Consider the following 17,364-nt stretch of genomic DNA (forward strand, 5'->3'; position numbering starts at 1 on the left):
ACTTTGGGAGGCCAAGGTGGGAGGATCACTTGAGGCCAGGAGTTGGAGAACAATATGGCCAACATGGTGAAACCTCATCTCTACTAAAAATATAAAAATTAGCCAGGCGTGGTGGCATACACCTGTAGTCCCAGCTACTCTGGTGGTTGAGGCATGAGAATCGCCTGAACCCAAGAGGCAGAGGTTGCCAAGTTGGCGCCACTGCACTCCAGCCTGGGTGACAGAGTGAGACCCTGTCTAGAAAAAATAAATAAAATGAATTAAAATAAATGAATAAATAAATAAATAAAAGTTGAGGCTGGGTGTGATGGCACATCCCTGTAGTCCCAGCACTTTGGGAGGCCGAGGCAGGAGGATTACTTGAGGCCAAGAGTTGGAGACCAGCATGGCCAACATGGTGAAACCCCATCTCTACTAAAAATACAAAAATTTTAGCTGGGTGTGGTGGCATACACCTGTAGTCCCAGCTACTCGGGAGGCTGAGGCAGGAGAATCTCCTGAACCCTGGAGGCGGAGGTTGAAGTGAGCCAAGATGGCGCCACTGCACTCCATCCTGGGTGACAGAGTGAGACCGTCTCAAAAAAAAAAAAGTTGAAATTATTTTTTAATAAAATGGTGGGGCATGGTGGCTCATGCCCATAGTCCCAGCTAGTCAAGAGGCTGAGTTAAGAGGATCCCTTGAGCCCAGGAAGTGGAGGCTGCAGTGAGCTATAATTGTTCCAGTGCACTCCACTCTCATAAATAAATAAATAAATAAAATGTAAAAAGGATTGTATGGGCCAGGTGTGGTGGCTGTCGCCTGTAATCCCACCACTTTGGAAGGCCAAGACATGTGGATCACCTGAGGTCAGGAGTTTGAGACCAGCCTGGGCAACATGGTGAAACACCGTCTCTACTAAAAATACAAAAATTAGTCGGTTGTGGTAGTGTGTGCCTGGAATCCCAGCTACTTGGGAGGCTGCAGTGGGAGAATTGCTTGAACCCAGGAGGCGGAGGTTGCAGTGAGCTGAGATCATGCTACTGTACTCCAGCCTCAGCAACAGAGGAAGACTGTCTCAAAAAAAAAAAAAATTGTATGTCTGCGAGTAACCACACAACTGCATACTGCATATATTTATTTCATGACAATCCTTCCTTGAACCCCTGCTCTTAATGATTTTGGGGACCCAGTGGTGACCCAGATGTCCTGGCTCTACCCTCCCGGGCCACACAGGCTAGCAGGGCAACAGTGTTTGTGATGAAACCCGGTGATTGCGTGAATGTGTGGGTGATTGACAGTGTTGTTGGAACTGTGAGACACTATGAGCGTTACTGTGTGTGTGCAGGAGTCCATAGCCCTGGGTACATGACTGTGTGTCACAGTGGATGACTGTCCACCTGTGAGTGAGAGACTGTGGCTGTCTGGGTGTGACCGTGGGACTGTATGGGTGTGACTGAATGTGTGACTGTGTGAGTAACAGCTTGTGAGGTTCTGTGACTGTGCCTTTCCATGGCTCAGCCTATGGGATTGTGTGTGACACTGCATGTTTGATTGAGTGACTGAGGCTCTGGGAATGAGTGGCGGTGGGGGCGGGTACCTGTGGGTGGGACAGCATGAGAGATTGTACACACTTGGTGCAGGGGTCCTCAGGACGATAAGGACAATTCAGTAACTGCCCTCCCTCATGACCTTGATGACTGCCCCCTGCTCGGCTCTCTGCCCCAGAGCTCCCCGCTTCCGTTCCCTGTCCTGCCTTGGCCCCGCCCCCTCCCACCACCCCGGGCTGCCAGCGCCTGTCACCTCTCCCAGAGCCGAGACAAGGCAGTGGAGGCAGCGGTGGCAGGGGCTGCAGGAGCAAGTGACCAGGAGCAGGACTGGGGACAGGTGAGGGCTCCCCAATCCCAGCCCATTCTCCCTGCCCCCCCTTGACCCCTCAAGTCTCTGGCACTCTCCCTCTCTGCTTCTCTGCCCTGCCTTTGTCTCTCTGTCTCTGTGCCCACCACCATCTCTGCTCATCTCTCTCTCTGCGTGTTTCCATCTCTGGTTAGCTGCTAGATAACTTCTCTTTCCCCTGCTCTGTCTCCCTCCACGTCTCTGCCTCTTCTTTGTCTCCTAGCCCACATCTGCGTCTCTTTCTCTGTTTGTTTTTCTCTGGTCTCTGGCTGGGGGTCTCATTCTGTCCCTCCGTCTCTGCGCCTCTCAGTCTTTACATTTCTGTCTCTTGTGTCTGTGACGCCGTTGTCTGTCCTTCTGAGGCTCGACCTGAGATCCTCTCTGCTTCCGTCTTTCTCTACGTGGAGCCGCGGGGGCGCGGGTGAGTGAGTGGGTGTCGGGCGTTAGACCGATTTCCAGGCATCTACACATCTAACCCCGGATCTGTCGCTTCTCTAGTCCCTAAGTATTTGGATGCTGGGAAAGGGTTGTTCCACTTACTCTGGGCTTTATCTACCCCCAGCGGGGAAAGTTTTGTAAGGTCAGGTTCCTATGTGTGCTAGAAAACCCTTTGGGCTTGGAGAGTGGGAGCTCGGATGGGCGTTTCAAGTTCTCCACCAGGCTGTGGGAACTCAGATGGGCGTTTCAAGTACCCCACTAGGGGGTACTGAAAACCTTCAAGTTTTTCAGTTCCCCATAGAAAAGGGGTCTAGGCTGACGGTTTCTACCCCCTCCTCTCCAAGGCGGTCCCCGGGTTCCCAGGAGTCTGTAGGTCCAGACTTGCGGTGACACTGACACTTCCGCCCAGCGTAGCTCTAGGGCAACCGCCCGCTCAGCAAACACCCCCCTTCCACCTTTGCTGCCCCAACAACAGTCAGGGGCGGCCGGGGAATCACTTAAGGGGCCCCGCCCATCACCGGAGTTCCACCCACTCCGCGTGCCTCTCCCTCCCCCCAGATCATCACGCCTGGGAGTCGCGGGAGCGGGTGCGCTGCCTCGGAGTCCCGCGTGTATACGGCTCCCCAGCCGTCTGCCCCTGTGTGTGAATCCCTGAGGCGGGGTGACGCTGGGGTTGGAGTAGGAGGGCAGAGGTGCTGACCTTGCCCTGGGACCCTCCAGGCCTGATCGCCCCTGCACGAACCAGACCCTTCGCCGCCCTCACGATGACTACCTCTCCGATCCTGCAGCGGCTGCTGCGGCTCTCACTGTGCGGGCTGCTGCTCCAGAGGGCGGAGGTGAGGAAGCGAGTAGCCAGAGGAGCTCCAGGCTTGGAGGGAGGTATGGGGACGGTTTTAGGGCTTCCGTCGTCAGGGCGCTGTCGCTCACGCCTGTAATCCCAGCACTTTGGGAGGCCGAAGCGGGTGGATCCCTTGAGGCCAGGAGTTCGAGACCAGCCTGGCCAACATGGTGAAACTCCCTCTCTACTAAAAAAATACAAAAATTAGCCGGGCGTGGTGGCGGCCGCCTGTAATCCCAGCTACTCGGAAGGCTGAGGCAGGAGAATCGCTTGAGCCCGGGAGGCAGAGGTTGCGGTGAGCCGAGATCGCGCCACCGCACTCTAACTTGGGTGACAGAGTGAGACTCTGTCTCGGGGGGGGGGGGGAAGGCTTCCCTCAGCGCAAAGAGAGTTTCAAGACTGTCCCGCTTGCCCAGATTCAAGTTGTTGGGTGGTGGTTTGTTTGTTTGTTTGTTTGTTTCGAGACGGAGTCTCACTCTGTCACCCAGGCTGAGATGCAGTGGCATGATCTCGGCTCACTACAACCTCCGTCTCCCGGGTTCAAGCGATTCTCCCGCCTCAGCCTCTCGAGTAGCTGGGACTACAGGCGCACTCCACCATGCCTGGCTAATTTTTGGATTTTTAGTAGAGACGGGGATTTCACCATGTTGGTCAGGCTGGTCTCGAACTCCTGGCCTCTAGTGATCCACCCGCTTCGGCCTCCCAAAGTGCTGGGATTACAGGCGTGAGCCACCGCGCCCGGGCCCAGATTCGAGTTTTGATTATCGTTTCCACTCCCTTTTCTTCCCCCAACAAGTCCTCCTGATAATTTCCAGCCACCCCCTCCCCAATTTTCTTGAAGGTTTTCAGTCTCCCATAGCAACTCCAGTGTGTGGCTTCCAGGCACCCCACCCCAAGACTTGGAAGTGGTTTCCAAGCTACCCAAGACTCCCGAACAACACGCAACAGACCCTCGAAGTCTCTCTGGGGCGCTTCTGGGCCACATGGACCTAGCAGCCTGGGAGCGGGGGTCGGTCTGGGGGGGTCCTCCCTTCTTTCTTTTCCTAGACAGGCTCTAAGGGGCAGACGGCGGGGGAGCTGTACCAGCGCTGGGAACGGTACCGCAGGGAGTGCCAGGAGACCTTGGCAGCCGCGGAACCGCCTTCAGGTGTGACCAGGAGGGCTGGGGACGCGGGGAGGACCTGAGGCTGAGAGGGGTGGGCTTGGGGTGGGCCTTGGGCTGACGGGCGGGGAAGAAATCTCGGGGCGCTGTGGGCTGGAGAGGCCCGGGGACTGACCTGAGCATGGTGGGAACTGGGGCGGGACCACGGTTCCTGGGGGAGGCCTGGGAGGAAGCTTGAAATGGGAGGAGCCTTGGGCGGGGCCTGCACAGAAATAAACCTTGAAGGGGGCGGGGTTTGGGATGGAGACTGGGAAGGGCCCTTCCGGGTGGGACGATCTGGGGCGGGGACTTGTTTGGTGGGAGGAGCCCAGAGTGGGGCCGTGAGGAGGGGCGGAGCTTTGAGACTGGTGGGAGGAGCTTGTGGCCGAGCCGGGACGGAACGCCCTCCGAGTGGGCGGGGCTAGAGCCGGGCTTGGTGTGGCCGACGGAGAAGCACTTGGCCCACTGCGCAGTAGCACTTGGCCCACTGCGCAGTAGGTCCACTGGGCACCTGGCCCCCGTGCCCACCCCCAGGCCTCGCCTGTAACGGATCCTTCGATATGTACGTCTGCTGGGACTATGCTGCACCCAATGCCACTGCCCGTGCGTCCTGCCCCTGGTACCTGCCCTGGCACCACCATGGTGAGGTGCTCCCTGGGCCCGGAGCCCTCCCCAGACACAAACAACTGCTAACCTTTGCCCCCAGACACCTACATCCGAGTCCCACAGCTCACCTGCACCCCTCTCCTGCTCCTCTTTGCCCCCTACTCCTTTCCGGCAGGCTGGGTTTCTCCTGTCTGTCCAACCCTGCCTATCTCACATAACGCAGCTTCTCTGTCTCCGTATCTCTTTCTATTTATTTATTTGGAGACGGAGTCTCGCTCTATCGCCCAGGCTGGAGTGCAGTGGGATGAACTCGGCTCACTGCAACTTCCGCCTCCCGGGTTCAAGCGATTCTCCAGCCTCAGCCTCCCGAGAAGCCGGGATTACAGAAGCCGGGATTACAGGCGCGCGCCACCACACCTGGCTTTTTTTTTTTTTTTTTTAATTTTTAGTACAGACAGGGTTTCACCATGTTGGCCAGGCTGGTCTCGAACTCCTAACCTCAAGTGATCCGCCGGCCTTGGCTTCCCAAAGTTCTGGGATTACAGGCATGAGCCACCGCGCCCGGCCACCACAGGATTCTTATTTTGTCTCCTTTTCCTGAGTCTGTCAGTCTCTGGGCATCTTAACCTAACTAGCTATGTCGCTTCAGACACTTTGTTTATTTAACCTATTTTTTTCTTTTTGAGACAGAGTCTGGCTCTGTCACCCATGTGGTGGCAGCATCATAGTTCACTGCAGCCTGGGAACTCCTGGGTTCAAGCGATCCTCCCGCCTCAGCCTCCCAAATAGCAGGGACTACAGGCGCACGCTAACACACCCAGCTAATTTTTTTTAAAAAATTGGCAGTGACGGAGTCTTGCCATGTTACCCAGGCTGGTCTTAAACTCCTGGCCTCAAGGGATCCTCTCACCTCAGCCTCCCAAAGCGCTGGGATTACAGGCCTATTTAACTTTTGTTGTTTTTGTTGTTGTTGAGACAGAGTCTCGCTTTGTTGCAAGGCTGGAATGCAGTGGCGTGATCTCGGCTCACTGTAACCTCACCTCCCGGGTTCAAGCGATTCTCCTGCCTCAGCCTCCTGAGTAGCTGGGACTACAGGCGCACGCCACCACACCCAGCTAATTTTTGTATTTTTAGTAGAGACAGGGTTTCACCATGTTGGCCAGGATGGTCTCAATCTCTTGACCTTGTGATCCACCTGTCTTGGCCTCCCAAAGTGCTGGGATTACAGGTGTGAGCCACCACGCCCAGCCTTAACATTTTGTACCTCAATTTTCCCATATGTAGAACTAGGTTAAGGATATTACGAATTCCATGGGCTAGTATGAATATTAAATTAATACAAATAACATGCCATATAAGGGTTTATCATCATCATCATCATCATCATCATCATCACCACTTCGGCTCTCTCCCTCTCTGTTATTGTCTCACAGTTTGTCTTTTTGTATTTATCTCTTTCTCTGTGTGCCTTAATTCCCTCTCTTCTTTCCCCACAGTGGCTGCAGGTTTCGTCCTCCGCCAGTGTGGCAGTGATGGCCAATGGGGACTTTGGAGAGACCATACACAATGTGAGAACCCAGAGAAGAATGAGGCCTTTCTGGTAAGAAGAGGTGAGGGCTTCAGGTTAGGAGTCCAGGGAGAGATGGAAAGGCAGTAGATTCAGGCAGGGCCTGAAACCCCTTGGACTGTTCAGACCTCTGGGTTGTAAGTGAGAGAAACTCAATTCAGACTTGCTTCAAAGAGAGAAAGATGTACTGCCTTCTGTGATGGAAAAGAATAAGATGGCTGGGTGCTGTGGCTCACGCCTGTAATCCCAGCACTTTGGGAGGCCAAGGAGGGTGGATCACTTGAGGTCAGGAGTTTGAGACCAGCCTGGCCAACATGTCAAAACCCCGTCTTTACTAAAAATACAAAAATTAGCTGGGCATGGTGGTATGCACCTGTAGTCCCAGCTACTCAGGGGGCTGAGACATGAGAATTGCTTGAACCCAGGAGGCAGAGGTTGCAGTGAGCCAAGATCGTGCCACTGCACTCCAGCCTGAGTAACAGAGCGAGACTCCATCTCAAAAAAAAAAAAAAAAAAAAAAAAAAAAAGAATGCTGTAGTTGGGCCAAGCTCAATGGCTCATGCCTATAATTCCAACACTTTGAGAAGATGATTGCTTGAACGCAGGATTTTGAGACCAGCCTGGGTAACATAGTGAAACTCCATCTCTACAAAAAATATAAAAATTTGGCCAGGAGTGGTGGCTCATGCCTGTAATCCCAGCACTTTGGGAGGCCAAGGCGGGCGGATCACGAGGTCAAGAGATTGAGACCATTCTGGCCAACACGGTGAAACCCCGTCTCTACTAAAAATACAAAAATTAGCTGGGCATGGTGGCGTGCACCTGTAGTTCCAGCTACTCTGGAGGCTGGGGTGGGAGGATCGCTTGGGCCCTGGGGGGCGAGGCTGCAGGGAACCATGATCCTGCCAGAGCACTCCAGCCTGGGCAACAAAGCAAGACCATGTCTCAAAAAAAAAAAAATCTCTGGTTGGCTGGTCACATGCCTCGTGCCCTGGAGCTGAAGGGTGGAGTCAGCCCTTCTCAAATAAGGGTAAGCAGTTCCCCAAGATAAAATAGGGTATTTGGACAGAAACAAAGAGCAGAGGTCCTTCCAGTCTCTCTCTGGGCCTGGGGCTTCGAGCCAAGCCTTGTTCCCTTCCCCTTCTTGCCCCGACCAGGACCAAAGGCTCATCTTGGAGCGGTTGCAGGTCATGTACACTGTCGGCTACTCCCTGTCTCTCGCCACACTGCTGCTAGCCCTGCTCATCTTGAGTTTGTTCAGGTGGGACCTTAACCCTGAGTGGTGGCGGCAGAGATGTGAGCTCGGCCTCAGTTTGTCCAGTAAGATGGGGTGGTCTGTTTCCACCAGGTCCAGCTATCCACTGGTGGTTCTATGGGGAGCAGTGGGGGTGGTTAAAGGAGCTCTGTGTGGCCGGGAGCGGTGGCTGATGCCTGTAATCCCAGCTCTTTGGGATGCCAAGGCAGGAGGATCGCTTGAGCCCAGGAGTTTGAGATCAGGCTGGGCAATATAGTGAAACCTTGTCTCTACGACAAATAAAATTAGCTAGGCATACTGGTGGTGCACCTGTGGTACCAGCTATAGGGGGGCGCTGAGACAGGAGGATTGCTTGAGCTCAGGAGGTTGAGGCTGCAGTGAGCCCTGATTGTGTCACTGCATTCTAGCCTGGGTGACAGAGTGAGACCCTGTTTAAAAAAAAAAAAAATAGAACTCTGTGTGGCTGAGGACAGCTCTCCAGGGGCCCCCACACTGCCTTCCAAATTCCCCTAGGCGGCTACATTGCACTAGAAACTATATCCACATCAACCTGTTCACGTCTTTCATGCTGCGAGCCGCGGCCATTCTCAGCCGAGACCGTCTGCTACCTCAACCTGGCCCCTACCTTGGGGACCAGGCCCCTGCGCTGTGGAACCAGGTGGGCATCCTCCTTCCGTTCCTCCAAATGGGAATCTTGCTTCTCTGGTGGGACCAGGAAGTTCTCAGTCCATTTCCTATCTCCTACACTCTCCACAGTTTATCTGAGTTGGGAGGGTCCCTCTCCAAATGTGTCTTGGGGTGGGGGATCAAGACACATTTGGAGAGGGAACCTCCCAACTCGGCCTCTGCCATCATTTAACTCTCCCAGCCTATCACTCCCATACTGGAATTTTCCGTTCCTCTCCCTCATTATTTCACCCATCATTGAACTTTTTCGCCAATGAGAGAATCCACCTGCTGGCGGTGAGGCATGGCAGGATACGAGAAAGTAAGTGGGGGTGGGGATGTGGCAGGTGCCAGTTTGTTACTAGGAGACAGGGTGGGAGAGACTAGAGTCTGGGAGCAGACGTGGTAAGAACTAACTTGTTGAAAGTTGGACCATACCAATTGTTAAGAAGCTGCACGCACCCAGGCACAGTGGCTCACATCTGTAATCCCAGCACTTTGGGAGGCCAAGACGGGCAGATCATGAGGCCAGGAGTTCAAGATCAGCCTGGCCAATATGGTGAAACCCCGTCTCTACTAAAAATACAAAAATTAGCTGGGTGTGGTGGCGGACGCCTGTAATCCCAGCTACTCAGGAGGCTGAGGCAGAAGAATTGCTTGAACCCAGGAGACAGAGGTTGCAGTGAGCTGAGATTGCGCCACTGCACTCCAGCCTGGGTGACAGAGCAAGACTCCATCGCAAAAAAAAAAAAAAAAAAAAAGGCCATAGCGTGGCCCGGCAGTGGCTCATGCCTGTAATCCCAGCACTTTGGGAGGCTGAGGTGGGCAGATCGCTTTTTGCCCAGGAGTTCAAGACCAGCCTGGGTAACATAGCAAAACCCCACCTCTACAAAAACATACAAAAATTAGCCAGGCATGGCGGCCCTCGCCTGTACTCCCAGCTACTTGGGAGGCTGAGATGGTAGGATCACTTGAGTCCATCAGGTCGAGGCTGCAGTGAGCTGTGATGCTGTCATAGCGCCAGTGCAATCTGGCGAAAGATTGAGACCCTGTTTCAAAAAAATAAAATGAAATAAAATAAAATAAGAGGGGCCAGGCACGGTGGCTCATGCCTGTAATCCAAGCACTTTGGGAGGACGAGGCAGGCAGGACCCAAGGTCAGGAGTTCGAGACCAGCCTGACCAACATAGTGAAACCCCGTCTCTACTAAAAATACAAAAATTAGCTGGGCATGGGGCACATGCCTGTAGTCCCAGCTACTCAGGAGGCTGAGGTAGGAGAATCACTTGAACCTGGGAGGCAGAGATTGCAGTGAGCCGAGATCGTGCCATTGCGCTCCAGCCTGGGCGACAGAGCAAGGCTCCATCTAAAAAAAAAAAAAAAAAAAAAGAGGAAGCCATAGGGCAGGAGAGTCCATAATGTGGGTACTGGCAGGGAGTTCAGTTCTTAGAAGGAGCTGGGGTGACCAGTGACAGAGGTCACATTTTGGGGATCTAGGGGGAACTGACGGCAATGATGGAAGATACCAATTATTTTTTGTTTTGTTTTTGTTTGCTTTGTTTCTTTGAGACGGAGTCTCAAAAAAGAAGCTGATTCTTTTTTTTTTTTTTTTTTTTTTGAGACGGAGTCTCCCTCTGTCGCCCAGGCTGGTGTGCAGTGGCGCAATCTCGGCTCACCGCAACCTCCACCTCCTGGGTTCAAGCGATTCTCCTGCATCAGCTTCCCGAGTAGCTGGGATTACAGGCGCCTGCCACCACACCTGGCTAATTTTTGTATTTTTAGCAGAGACAGGGTTTCACCATGTTGGCCAGGCTGGTCACCAACTCCTGACTTCAGGTGATCCGCCCACCTCGGCCTCCTAAAGTGCTGGGATTACAGGCGTGAGCCACCGCGCCCAACCAGATACCAATTCTTAAGGGGTTCAGAGTGGGAGAGTCCATACAGGGAAAGGGAATAGGGTGAGAGAAACCAATCACAGATACCATTCACTGGGGACACAGAGTGGAAGAACCTTTGATGGCAAGAGACGGGGTGGAAGGGCGATCAAAGCTGGGGGAGGCTGGGAGACACCCGGGCAGCGCTGACTACCCCTCTACCGGTCTGGCTCCTCCCTAGGCCCTCGCTGCCTGCCGCACGGCCCAGATCGTGACCCAGTACTGCGTGGGTGCCAACTACACGTGGCTGCTGGTGGAGGGCGTTTACCTGCACAGTCTCCTGGTGCTCGTGGGAGGCTCCGAGGAGGGCCACTTCCGCTACTACCTGCTCCTCGGCTGGGGTGAGCTCCGATCCCGTCCCCCGCCCAACCCAGCGCACCTCTCCTCGGCTCCCCCAACTGCCCTGCTGGTTGGCCTCTGCGGGTCTCCTCCCGTCTCTAGGCTTCTGCCTTCCCCACCCCGACAGAGGAATTCCGCGGGTCTTGGGCCTGGCGGGGCCCGTGAGCGCGCTGACAGCTGCGGCGGGGTGGGGGGGCGGGGTCGGGGTCTGCACAGGGGCCCCCGCGCTTTTCGTCATTCCCTGGGTGATCGTCAGGTACCTGTACGAGAACACGCAGTGAGTTGCAGGGTCTGGGGCGGGGCGTGGGAGGTGGGCGGGGCTTTGAGGGACTGTGGCGGGTTGTGATGGACACGTGGGCAGGGTAGGAAGGCTATTCGGTGCTGGGCATACGTGGGCGGGATCCGAAGTAATGGGGAGCTAGGAAAGGTTGTGTTCCAGGGCAATCGGCAAGGGGAGGGGGTGGGGCCTGGATCGTAATGGGCGGGACCTTAGAGAATGTGTGTGGTCTCAAGTGCGGTGGGCGGGGCCTAGCGAGCAAATGAGCTTGGTGATCGGTGAGTCTAGAGTTTTTCTATCTCTTAGCTCTACTCCGCCTTCCCCAGGTGCTGGGAGCGCAACGAAGTCAAGGCCATTTGGTGGATTATACGGACCCCCATCCTCATGACCATCTTGGTAGGATCGGTCCCGCCTCCACCAGGCCGCCCTCAGGGATTTCCCATTCTGGGAAGTGGGGTGCCACCTCCTCCTGCCCCTTCAGAATGGGATCGCGGCTGGCTCAGCCCTTATCTGTCCCCACAGATTAATTTCCTCATTTTTATCCGCATTCTTGGCATTCTCCTGTCCAAGCTGAGGACACGGCAAATGCGCTGCCGGGATTACCGGCTGAGGTGAGGGCATGCGTTGGGGACCGAGGGGAAGGGGCCGGGTGCGAGATGGGGAACCAGGGCTGCGGGATCACTGCTGCCGCCCTCTCTCCCCAGGCTGGCTCGCTCCACGCTGACGCTGGTGCCCCTGCTGGGTGTCCACGAGGTGGTGTTTGCTCCCGTGACAGAGGAACAGGCCCGGGGCGCCCTGCGCTTCGCCAAGCTCGGCTTTGAGATCTTCCTCAGCTCCTTCCAGGTGCTCAGGCAGGGTGCAGGGGCTCCATCCTTCCACCCAGGGCCTCCTCCCCAGAGGGGCACGAAAGCTACAGTCGTTCTCTGTTGCAGCCACTGAATGGGGTGGGAAGATGGGATTTAGTTCGTTCATTAATTCATTCATTCATTTTTTTTTTTTTTTTTTTTTTTTTTGCGACGGATTCTCGCCCTGTCGCCCAGGCTGGAGTACAGTGGCGCAATCTCGGTTCATTGCAGCCTCTGACTCCTGGGTTCAAGCGATTCTCCTGCCTCAGCCTCTAGAGTAGCTGGGATTACAGGAATGTGCGACAACACCTGGCTGATTTTGTATTTTTAGTAGAGACGGGGTTTCACCATGTTGGCCAGGCTGGTCTCCAACTCCTAACCTCGGGTAGTCCACCCGCCTCGGCCTCCCAAAGTGCTGGGATTACAGGCGTGAGCCATGGCGCCCAGCCCGTTCATTCATTCCATACAAAATACTGAGCTAGGACTGTCCTGGGCTGTGGGGAGCAGCAGGGACCAGGACAGGAGATTGGCGGCCCCAGCAGTGCTGCCTGCTAGTGAAGAGTGAGGGCTTCGAAGCTGGACACAGCTGAGGCCAAATTCAGGTTCTGTCACTTTCTGGCTGTTTGCCAGCTGTGTGGCCTTCACCTCAGGGTTGAGGGTAGGGAGAGGTAAGTGAGGTGCCAACGTGTAGAATCTAAGGAAAGATTCATTCCAAAATTGAAGGCCCACCTTACACTTGCTTGGTTTACCTGAGTCCCCAACCTGCTTCACCTCATTCGGCCTGTTTTCTCATCTCTAAAGTGGGGAAAATACCAGTCTCAGTGGACAAGGCTGTTCATTCATTAAATTCAGCAAAAAATTACTGAGCATGTGTATATGCTAAGCACTCCTCCAGGCTTATCACAGGAATACAGCCAAGAACCAAATGGTCCCTACCCTCCAGTGGGAAAGACACACTAAACACACTATAGAAGTAAGGCATACAGCTGGGCGCAGTGGCTCACACCTGTAATCCCAGCATTTTGGGAGGCCGAGGCAGGCGGATCACCTGAGGTCAAGAGTTCAAGACCAGCCTGACCGATATGGTGAAACCCTGTCTCTACTAAAAAAATAGAAAAATTAGCTGGATGTGGTGGCGGCCGCCTGTAATCCCAGCTACTCAGGAGGCTGAGGTGGGAGAATCAATTGAACCCGGGAGGTGGAGGTTGCAGTGAGCTGAGATCACGCCACTGCACTCCAGCCTGGCCACAGAGGGAGATCATGTCTCAAGAAAAAAAAAAAGGAAAGCATATAGAATGTCAGATGGTGAGATGTGCCTAGAGGGAGAATAAAGCAAGAAAAGAGATGAGGAGTGTCCACTGAGGGATGGGGTTTCATTTATTTTTATTTTTTTAGAGATGAGGTCTCCCTCTGTTGTCCAGGCTGGATCCAGTGCAGGCGTGTGATCCTAGCTCACTGCAGCCTTGGACTCCTGGTCCAAAGCAATCCTCCTGCTTCAGCCTCCTAAGTGGCTGGGAGCACAGGAGCAAGCCATCACACCTGACTTTTTTTTTTTTTTTTTTTTTTTTGAGACAGAGTTTCACTCTTGTTGCCCAGGCTGCAGTGCAATGGTGCCATCTCAGCTCACTGAAACCTCTACTTCCCAGATTCGAGCGATTCTCTTGCCTCAGCCTCCCAAGTAGCTGGGATTACAGGTGCCCACTACCACGCCTGGCTAAGTTTTGTATTTTTAGTAGAGATGGGGTTTCACCATGTTGGCCAGACTGGTCTCGAACCCCTGACCTCAGGTGATCCGCCCGCTTCAGCCTCCCAAAGTGCCGGGATTACAGGTGTGAGCCACCACACCCGGCCGAGATCCCCATCTCTACCAAAAATAAAAAATTAGCTGCCGGGCGCGGTGCCTCATGTCTGTAATCTCAGCACTTCGGAGGCCAAGGAGGCCAGTCCAGCGTGACCAACATGGAGAAACCCTGTCTCTACTTAAAATACAAAAATTAGCCAGGCTAGGTGGCATGTGCCTGTAATCCCAGCTATTCAGGAGGCTGAGGCAGGAACATCGCTTGAACCTGGGAGGCAGAGGTTGCACTGAGCTGAGATTGTGCCACTGCACTCCAGCCTGGGAAACAGAACAAGGCCCTGTCTCAAAAACAAACAAAAAATTAACTTGGTGTGGTGGTGCATGCCTGTAGTCTTAGCCACTCTGGAGGCTGAAGTGGGAGGATCCCTCTAGCTCAGGAGTTGAGGTTGAAGTGATGAAGTGAGCCATGATCACTCCACTGCACTCCAGCCTGGGTGACAGAGCCAGACCCTGTCTCAAAAAACAAAAACAGGCTGGGTGCGTTGGCTCACGTCTGTAATCCTAGCACTTTGGGAGGCTGAGGCGGGCGTATTGCCTGAGCTCAGGAGTTTGAGACAGCCTGGGCAACATGGCAAAAATTCTGTCTCTACTAAAAATACAAAAAATTAGCTAGGCGTGGTGGCGCATGCCTGTAATCCCAGGTACTTGGGAGGCTGATTCAGGAGAATCGCTTGAACCTGGGAGGCCAAGTTTGCAGTGAGCTGAGATCGCGCCACTGCACTCCAGCCTGGGCGACAGAGCAAGACTCTGTCTCCCTGTCTCCAAAAAAAAAAAAAAAAAAAAAGCAAAAACCAAAACGGCAACACAATCACCCTAAATTTTCACAACTACTACTATATTACTGCTCCATTTTCCAGATGAAGAAACTGAGGCACAGTGTGGTTAAGCAGCTTGCCCAAATGGGAAAGAAAGTGGAAAGGTGGTTTTTGAGTCCAGGGAGCCCACCTCCAGGGTCCACAGTTCTTAACCGCCAGCCAGCAGTGCTCAGCTAACCTTCTGGAGCAAGCAGTGGGGTTGGTGTGGGGGAAGCCAGGAACCAGTGAAAAGATGACCCTAATAGTTTAGGACCACGGTGGCGGTAGCTGAGGTGCTTCAGGGCCTGGCAAGGGCTCGAGCTTATTAAGAGAACAGTTACAAAGGCTAGGCGCGGTGGCTCATGCCTGTAATCTCAGCACTTTGAGAGGCTGAGATGGGTGGATCTCCAGAGGTCAGGAGTTCGAGACCAGTCTAGACAACAGGATGAAACCCCGTCTCTACTAAAAATACGAAAATTAGCTGGGCGTGGTTGAGGGCGCCTGTAATCCCAGCTACTCAGGAGGCTGAAACAGGATAATCACTTGAACCCGGGAGGTAGAGGTTGCCGTTTGCCGAGATCGTGCCACTGCACTCCCGCCTGGGCAACAAGAGCAATATTCCGACTCTTAAAAACAAACAAACAAACAAACAAACCAAAAACGGGGAGGGAGGCGCGGAGGCGGTTACAGTCCTGCCCCCACCAGCGATGTAACCTCCGCGCCTCCTCTGGGCAGGGCTTCCTGGTCAGCGTCCTCTACTGCTTCATCAACAAGGAGGTAGGCAGAGCCCCGGCCGCCGCCCCCGCCCTCTGGCGGCAGCGCGGGGTACGGCGCCGCCTCTGAGCGCCATCGTGTCACAGGTGCAGTCGGAGATCCGCCGTGGCTGGCACCACTGCCGCCTGCGCCGCAGCCTGGGCGAGGAGCAACGCCAGCTCCCGGAGCGCGCCTTCCGGGCCCTGCCCTCCGGCTCCGGCCCGGGCGAGGTCCCCACCAGCCGCGGCTTGTCCTCGGGGACCCTCCCAGGGCCTGGGAATGAGGCCAGCCGGGAGTTGGAAAGTTACTGCTAGGGGGCGGGATCCCCGTGTCTGTTCAGTTAGCATGGATTTATTGAGTGCCAACTGCGTGCCAGGCCCAGTATGGAGGACGCTGGGGAAATGGTGAAGGAAACAGAAAAAAGGTCCCTGCTCTTCTGGAGATGACAACTGAGTGGGGAAAACAGACCGTGAACACAAAACATCAAGTTCCACACACGCTATGGAATGGTTATGAAGGGAAGTGAGAAGGGGGCCTAGGGTGGTCTGGGAGGCGTCTCCAAGGAGGTGACACTTAAGCCATCCCCGAAAGAGGTGAGAGAGATCACTTTGGGGAGAGCTGGAGAACAGGATTCTAGGCGGAAGCGATAGCATAGGCAAAAGGCCCTTGGGCAGGAAGGCGCTCAGCCTTGGCTGGAGTAGAATTAAGTCAGAGCCAACAGGTGAGGAGAGACAGAGAAGTGGGTAGGGGCACCCAAGTTGGGATTTCATTTCAGGTGCATTGGATTCTTAGGAGTGTCTCTTGGGGGTAATATTTTATTTTTAAAAAAATAAGATAGGATGTCACTCTTACTCAGGTTGGTCTTGAACTCCTGGGCTCAAGCAATCCTCCCACCACGGGTCTCTCAAAGTGCTGGGATTACAGGCGTGAGCCACTGCACCCGGCTTTTTTTTTGTTTTCTTAAACGGAGTCTCACTCTGTCACCCAGGCTGGAGTGCAGTGGTGCAATTTCAGCTCACTGCACCCTCCACCTCCCGAGTTCAAGCCTCCCGGGTAGCTGGGATTACAGGCACCGCCACCACGCCCGGCTAATTTTTGTATTTTCAGTAGAGATAGGGTTTCCCCATGTTGGCCAGGCTGGTCTCGAACTCCTGACCTCAAGTGATCCACCCACCTCAGCCTCCCAAAGTGCTGGGATTACAGGCATGAGCCACCATGCCCGGCCCAAATGGGCTAATGTTTTAAACAGATCCTTCTTGTCTGCCCTGTAGGAGGACAAATTATCAGGGGCAGGGGTGGAAGCTGGAGCCCAGAAGGGAGGGGACTGCAGGTGGGAAGTGATGGTGGCTGGACCAGGATGGAGGCCACTGAGGGGTATGAAGCAGTCAGATTTGAAGCTGTTTAAAAGGTGGAGGTGAGAGGATTTCATGAAGGAGCACATGAGGACACAGCAGCAGAGAGGACTCCTTGGCTTTGGATGGTGGAGAGACGAAAGATAGAGAGATTGGGTTCGGGCAGGGGGAGAACCACGTGTGCTCTTTGGAAAGGTTAGGCTGGCAGTGTTTGTAGGACATGACAGGACATTGAGTGTAAGGGTCTGGAGCTCTCAGGAGAGGGGCGAGCTGGAGATAGTAATGTGAGAGGCACTGGGTCCTGAGAGGGTGATTTGGTGTGGACCGGAGCACAGGTGAGGCAAGGCAGGCCTCGCAGCTGAAACTTTATATCCAGAGCAGCCAGGGCCACTGCTGGCTGCGGAGTGAGGACGCATATCCCCACTGTCCTTAGATGGGTGGCCCCTGGGACCTGGGAGAATGAGGGGGCATGCTGACAGTCTCACTGTGGCTGGACCACCTGTACATACACCCACAAGACCCTCACCCCTAAATCCTCCCCCTACACATATGCACACTTAAGTTACCGTATGGGTGTTGTCAAGCGTTTTCCCTGGGGTCTGTGGCTCCCTGGACCGACATGCCCCAAAGCTGAACTCAGCCTTTTCAAGCTTGCGGCCCTGCTGCCCAATTCCCCTACACCCTGCCTTGTGGGTTCTCGCGGGGTGGGGGCCTTAGGGCAAGGCTCTTGTAAATAAAGTATAAGAAACAGTTGCTTTTTTTCTTTCTTGGGTAGAAGCATCTTCTTGGCAGTGTCACAAAGGGAAATGACCGAGGCAGTCTGCCTGG

The 17,364-nt window shown here is 54.4% G+C and overlaps 1 protein-coding gene and 1 non-coding gene across 11 annotated transcripts; both read left to right on the forward strand.

Moving 5' to 3' along the window:
* Positions 1–1,575: 1,575 nt before the first annotated feature.
* GIPR (gastric inhibitory polypeptide receptor) lies at positions 1,576–17,286 on the forward strand. 10 transcript variants are annotated; one of them, XM_063801929.1, is made up of 15 exons: positions 1,783–1,864; positions 2,870–2,950; positions 3,032–3,147; positions 3,991–4,296; positions 4,825–4,932; positions 6,393–6,496; positions 7,621–7,724; positions 8,232–8,376; positions 10,500–10,659; positions 10,874–10,934; positions 11,261–11,330; positions 11,457–11,545; positions 11,639–11,777; positions 15,167–15,208; positions 15,292–17,286. In XM_063801929.1, the coding sequence occupies exons 5-15, from the start codon at positions 4,851–4,853 to the stop codon at positions 15,496–15,498; spliced, it is 1,203 nt and encodes a 400-aa protein (XP_063657999.1). In that variant the 5' UTR covers positions 1,783–1,864; positions 2,870–2,950; positions 3,032–3,147; positions 3,991–4,296; positions 4,825–4,850; the 3' UTR covers positions 15,499–17,286. The 10 variants fall into 10 exon arrangements, 9 of the variants coding, with proteins under 9 accessions (XP_063657994.1, XP_063657995.1, XP_063657992.1 ...); XR_010153898.1 differs by lacking the exon at positions 10,874–10,934 and having other exon boundaries at positions 1,576–1,864; positions 4,201–4,296; XM_063801925.1 differs by lacking the exon at positions 2,870–2,950 and having other exon boundaries at positions 1,732–1,864; positions 4,197–4,296.
* Positions 8,479–8,574, forward strand: MIR642 (microRNA mir-642). Its single transcript, NR_035963.1, has one exon. It is a non-coding gene; the product is annotated as a microRNA mir-642 (primary transcript).
* Positions 17,287–17,364: the final 78 nt, after the last annotated feature.

This window comes from Pan troglodytes, chromosome 20 (genome assembly GCF_028858775.2).
Source record: "Pan troglodytes isolate AG18354 chromosome 20, NHGRI_mPanTro3-v2.0_pri, whole genome shotgun sequence".
NCBI lineage: Eukaryota > Metazoa > Chordata > Mammalia > Primates > Hominidae > Pan > Pan troglodytes.

Coding starts and splice junctions, on each gene's coding strand:
- GIPR (XM_063801922.1), top strand. CDS start 3,076: ATGACTACCTCTCCGATCCTGCAGCGGCTGCTGCGGCTCTCACTGTGC. Junction 4,297..4,824: donor AGCCGCGGAACCGCCTTCAG/GTGTGACCAGGA, acceptor GCCCACCCCCAG/GCCTCGCCTGTAACGGATCC. Junction 10,660..10,873: donor CTACCTGCTCCTCGGCTGGG/GTGAGCTCCGAT, acceptor GGGTCTGCACAG/GGGCCCCCGCGCTTTTCGTC.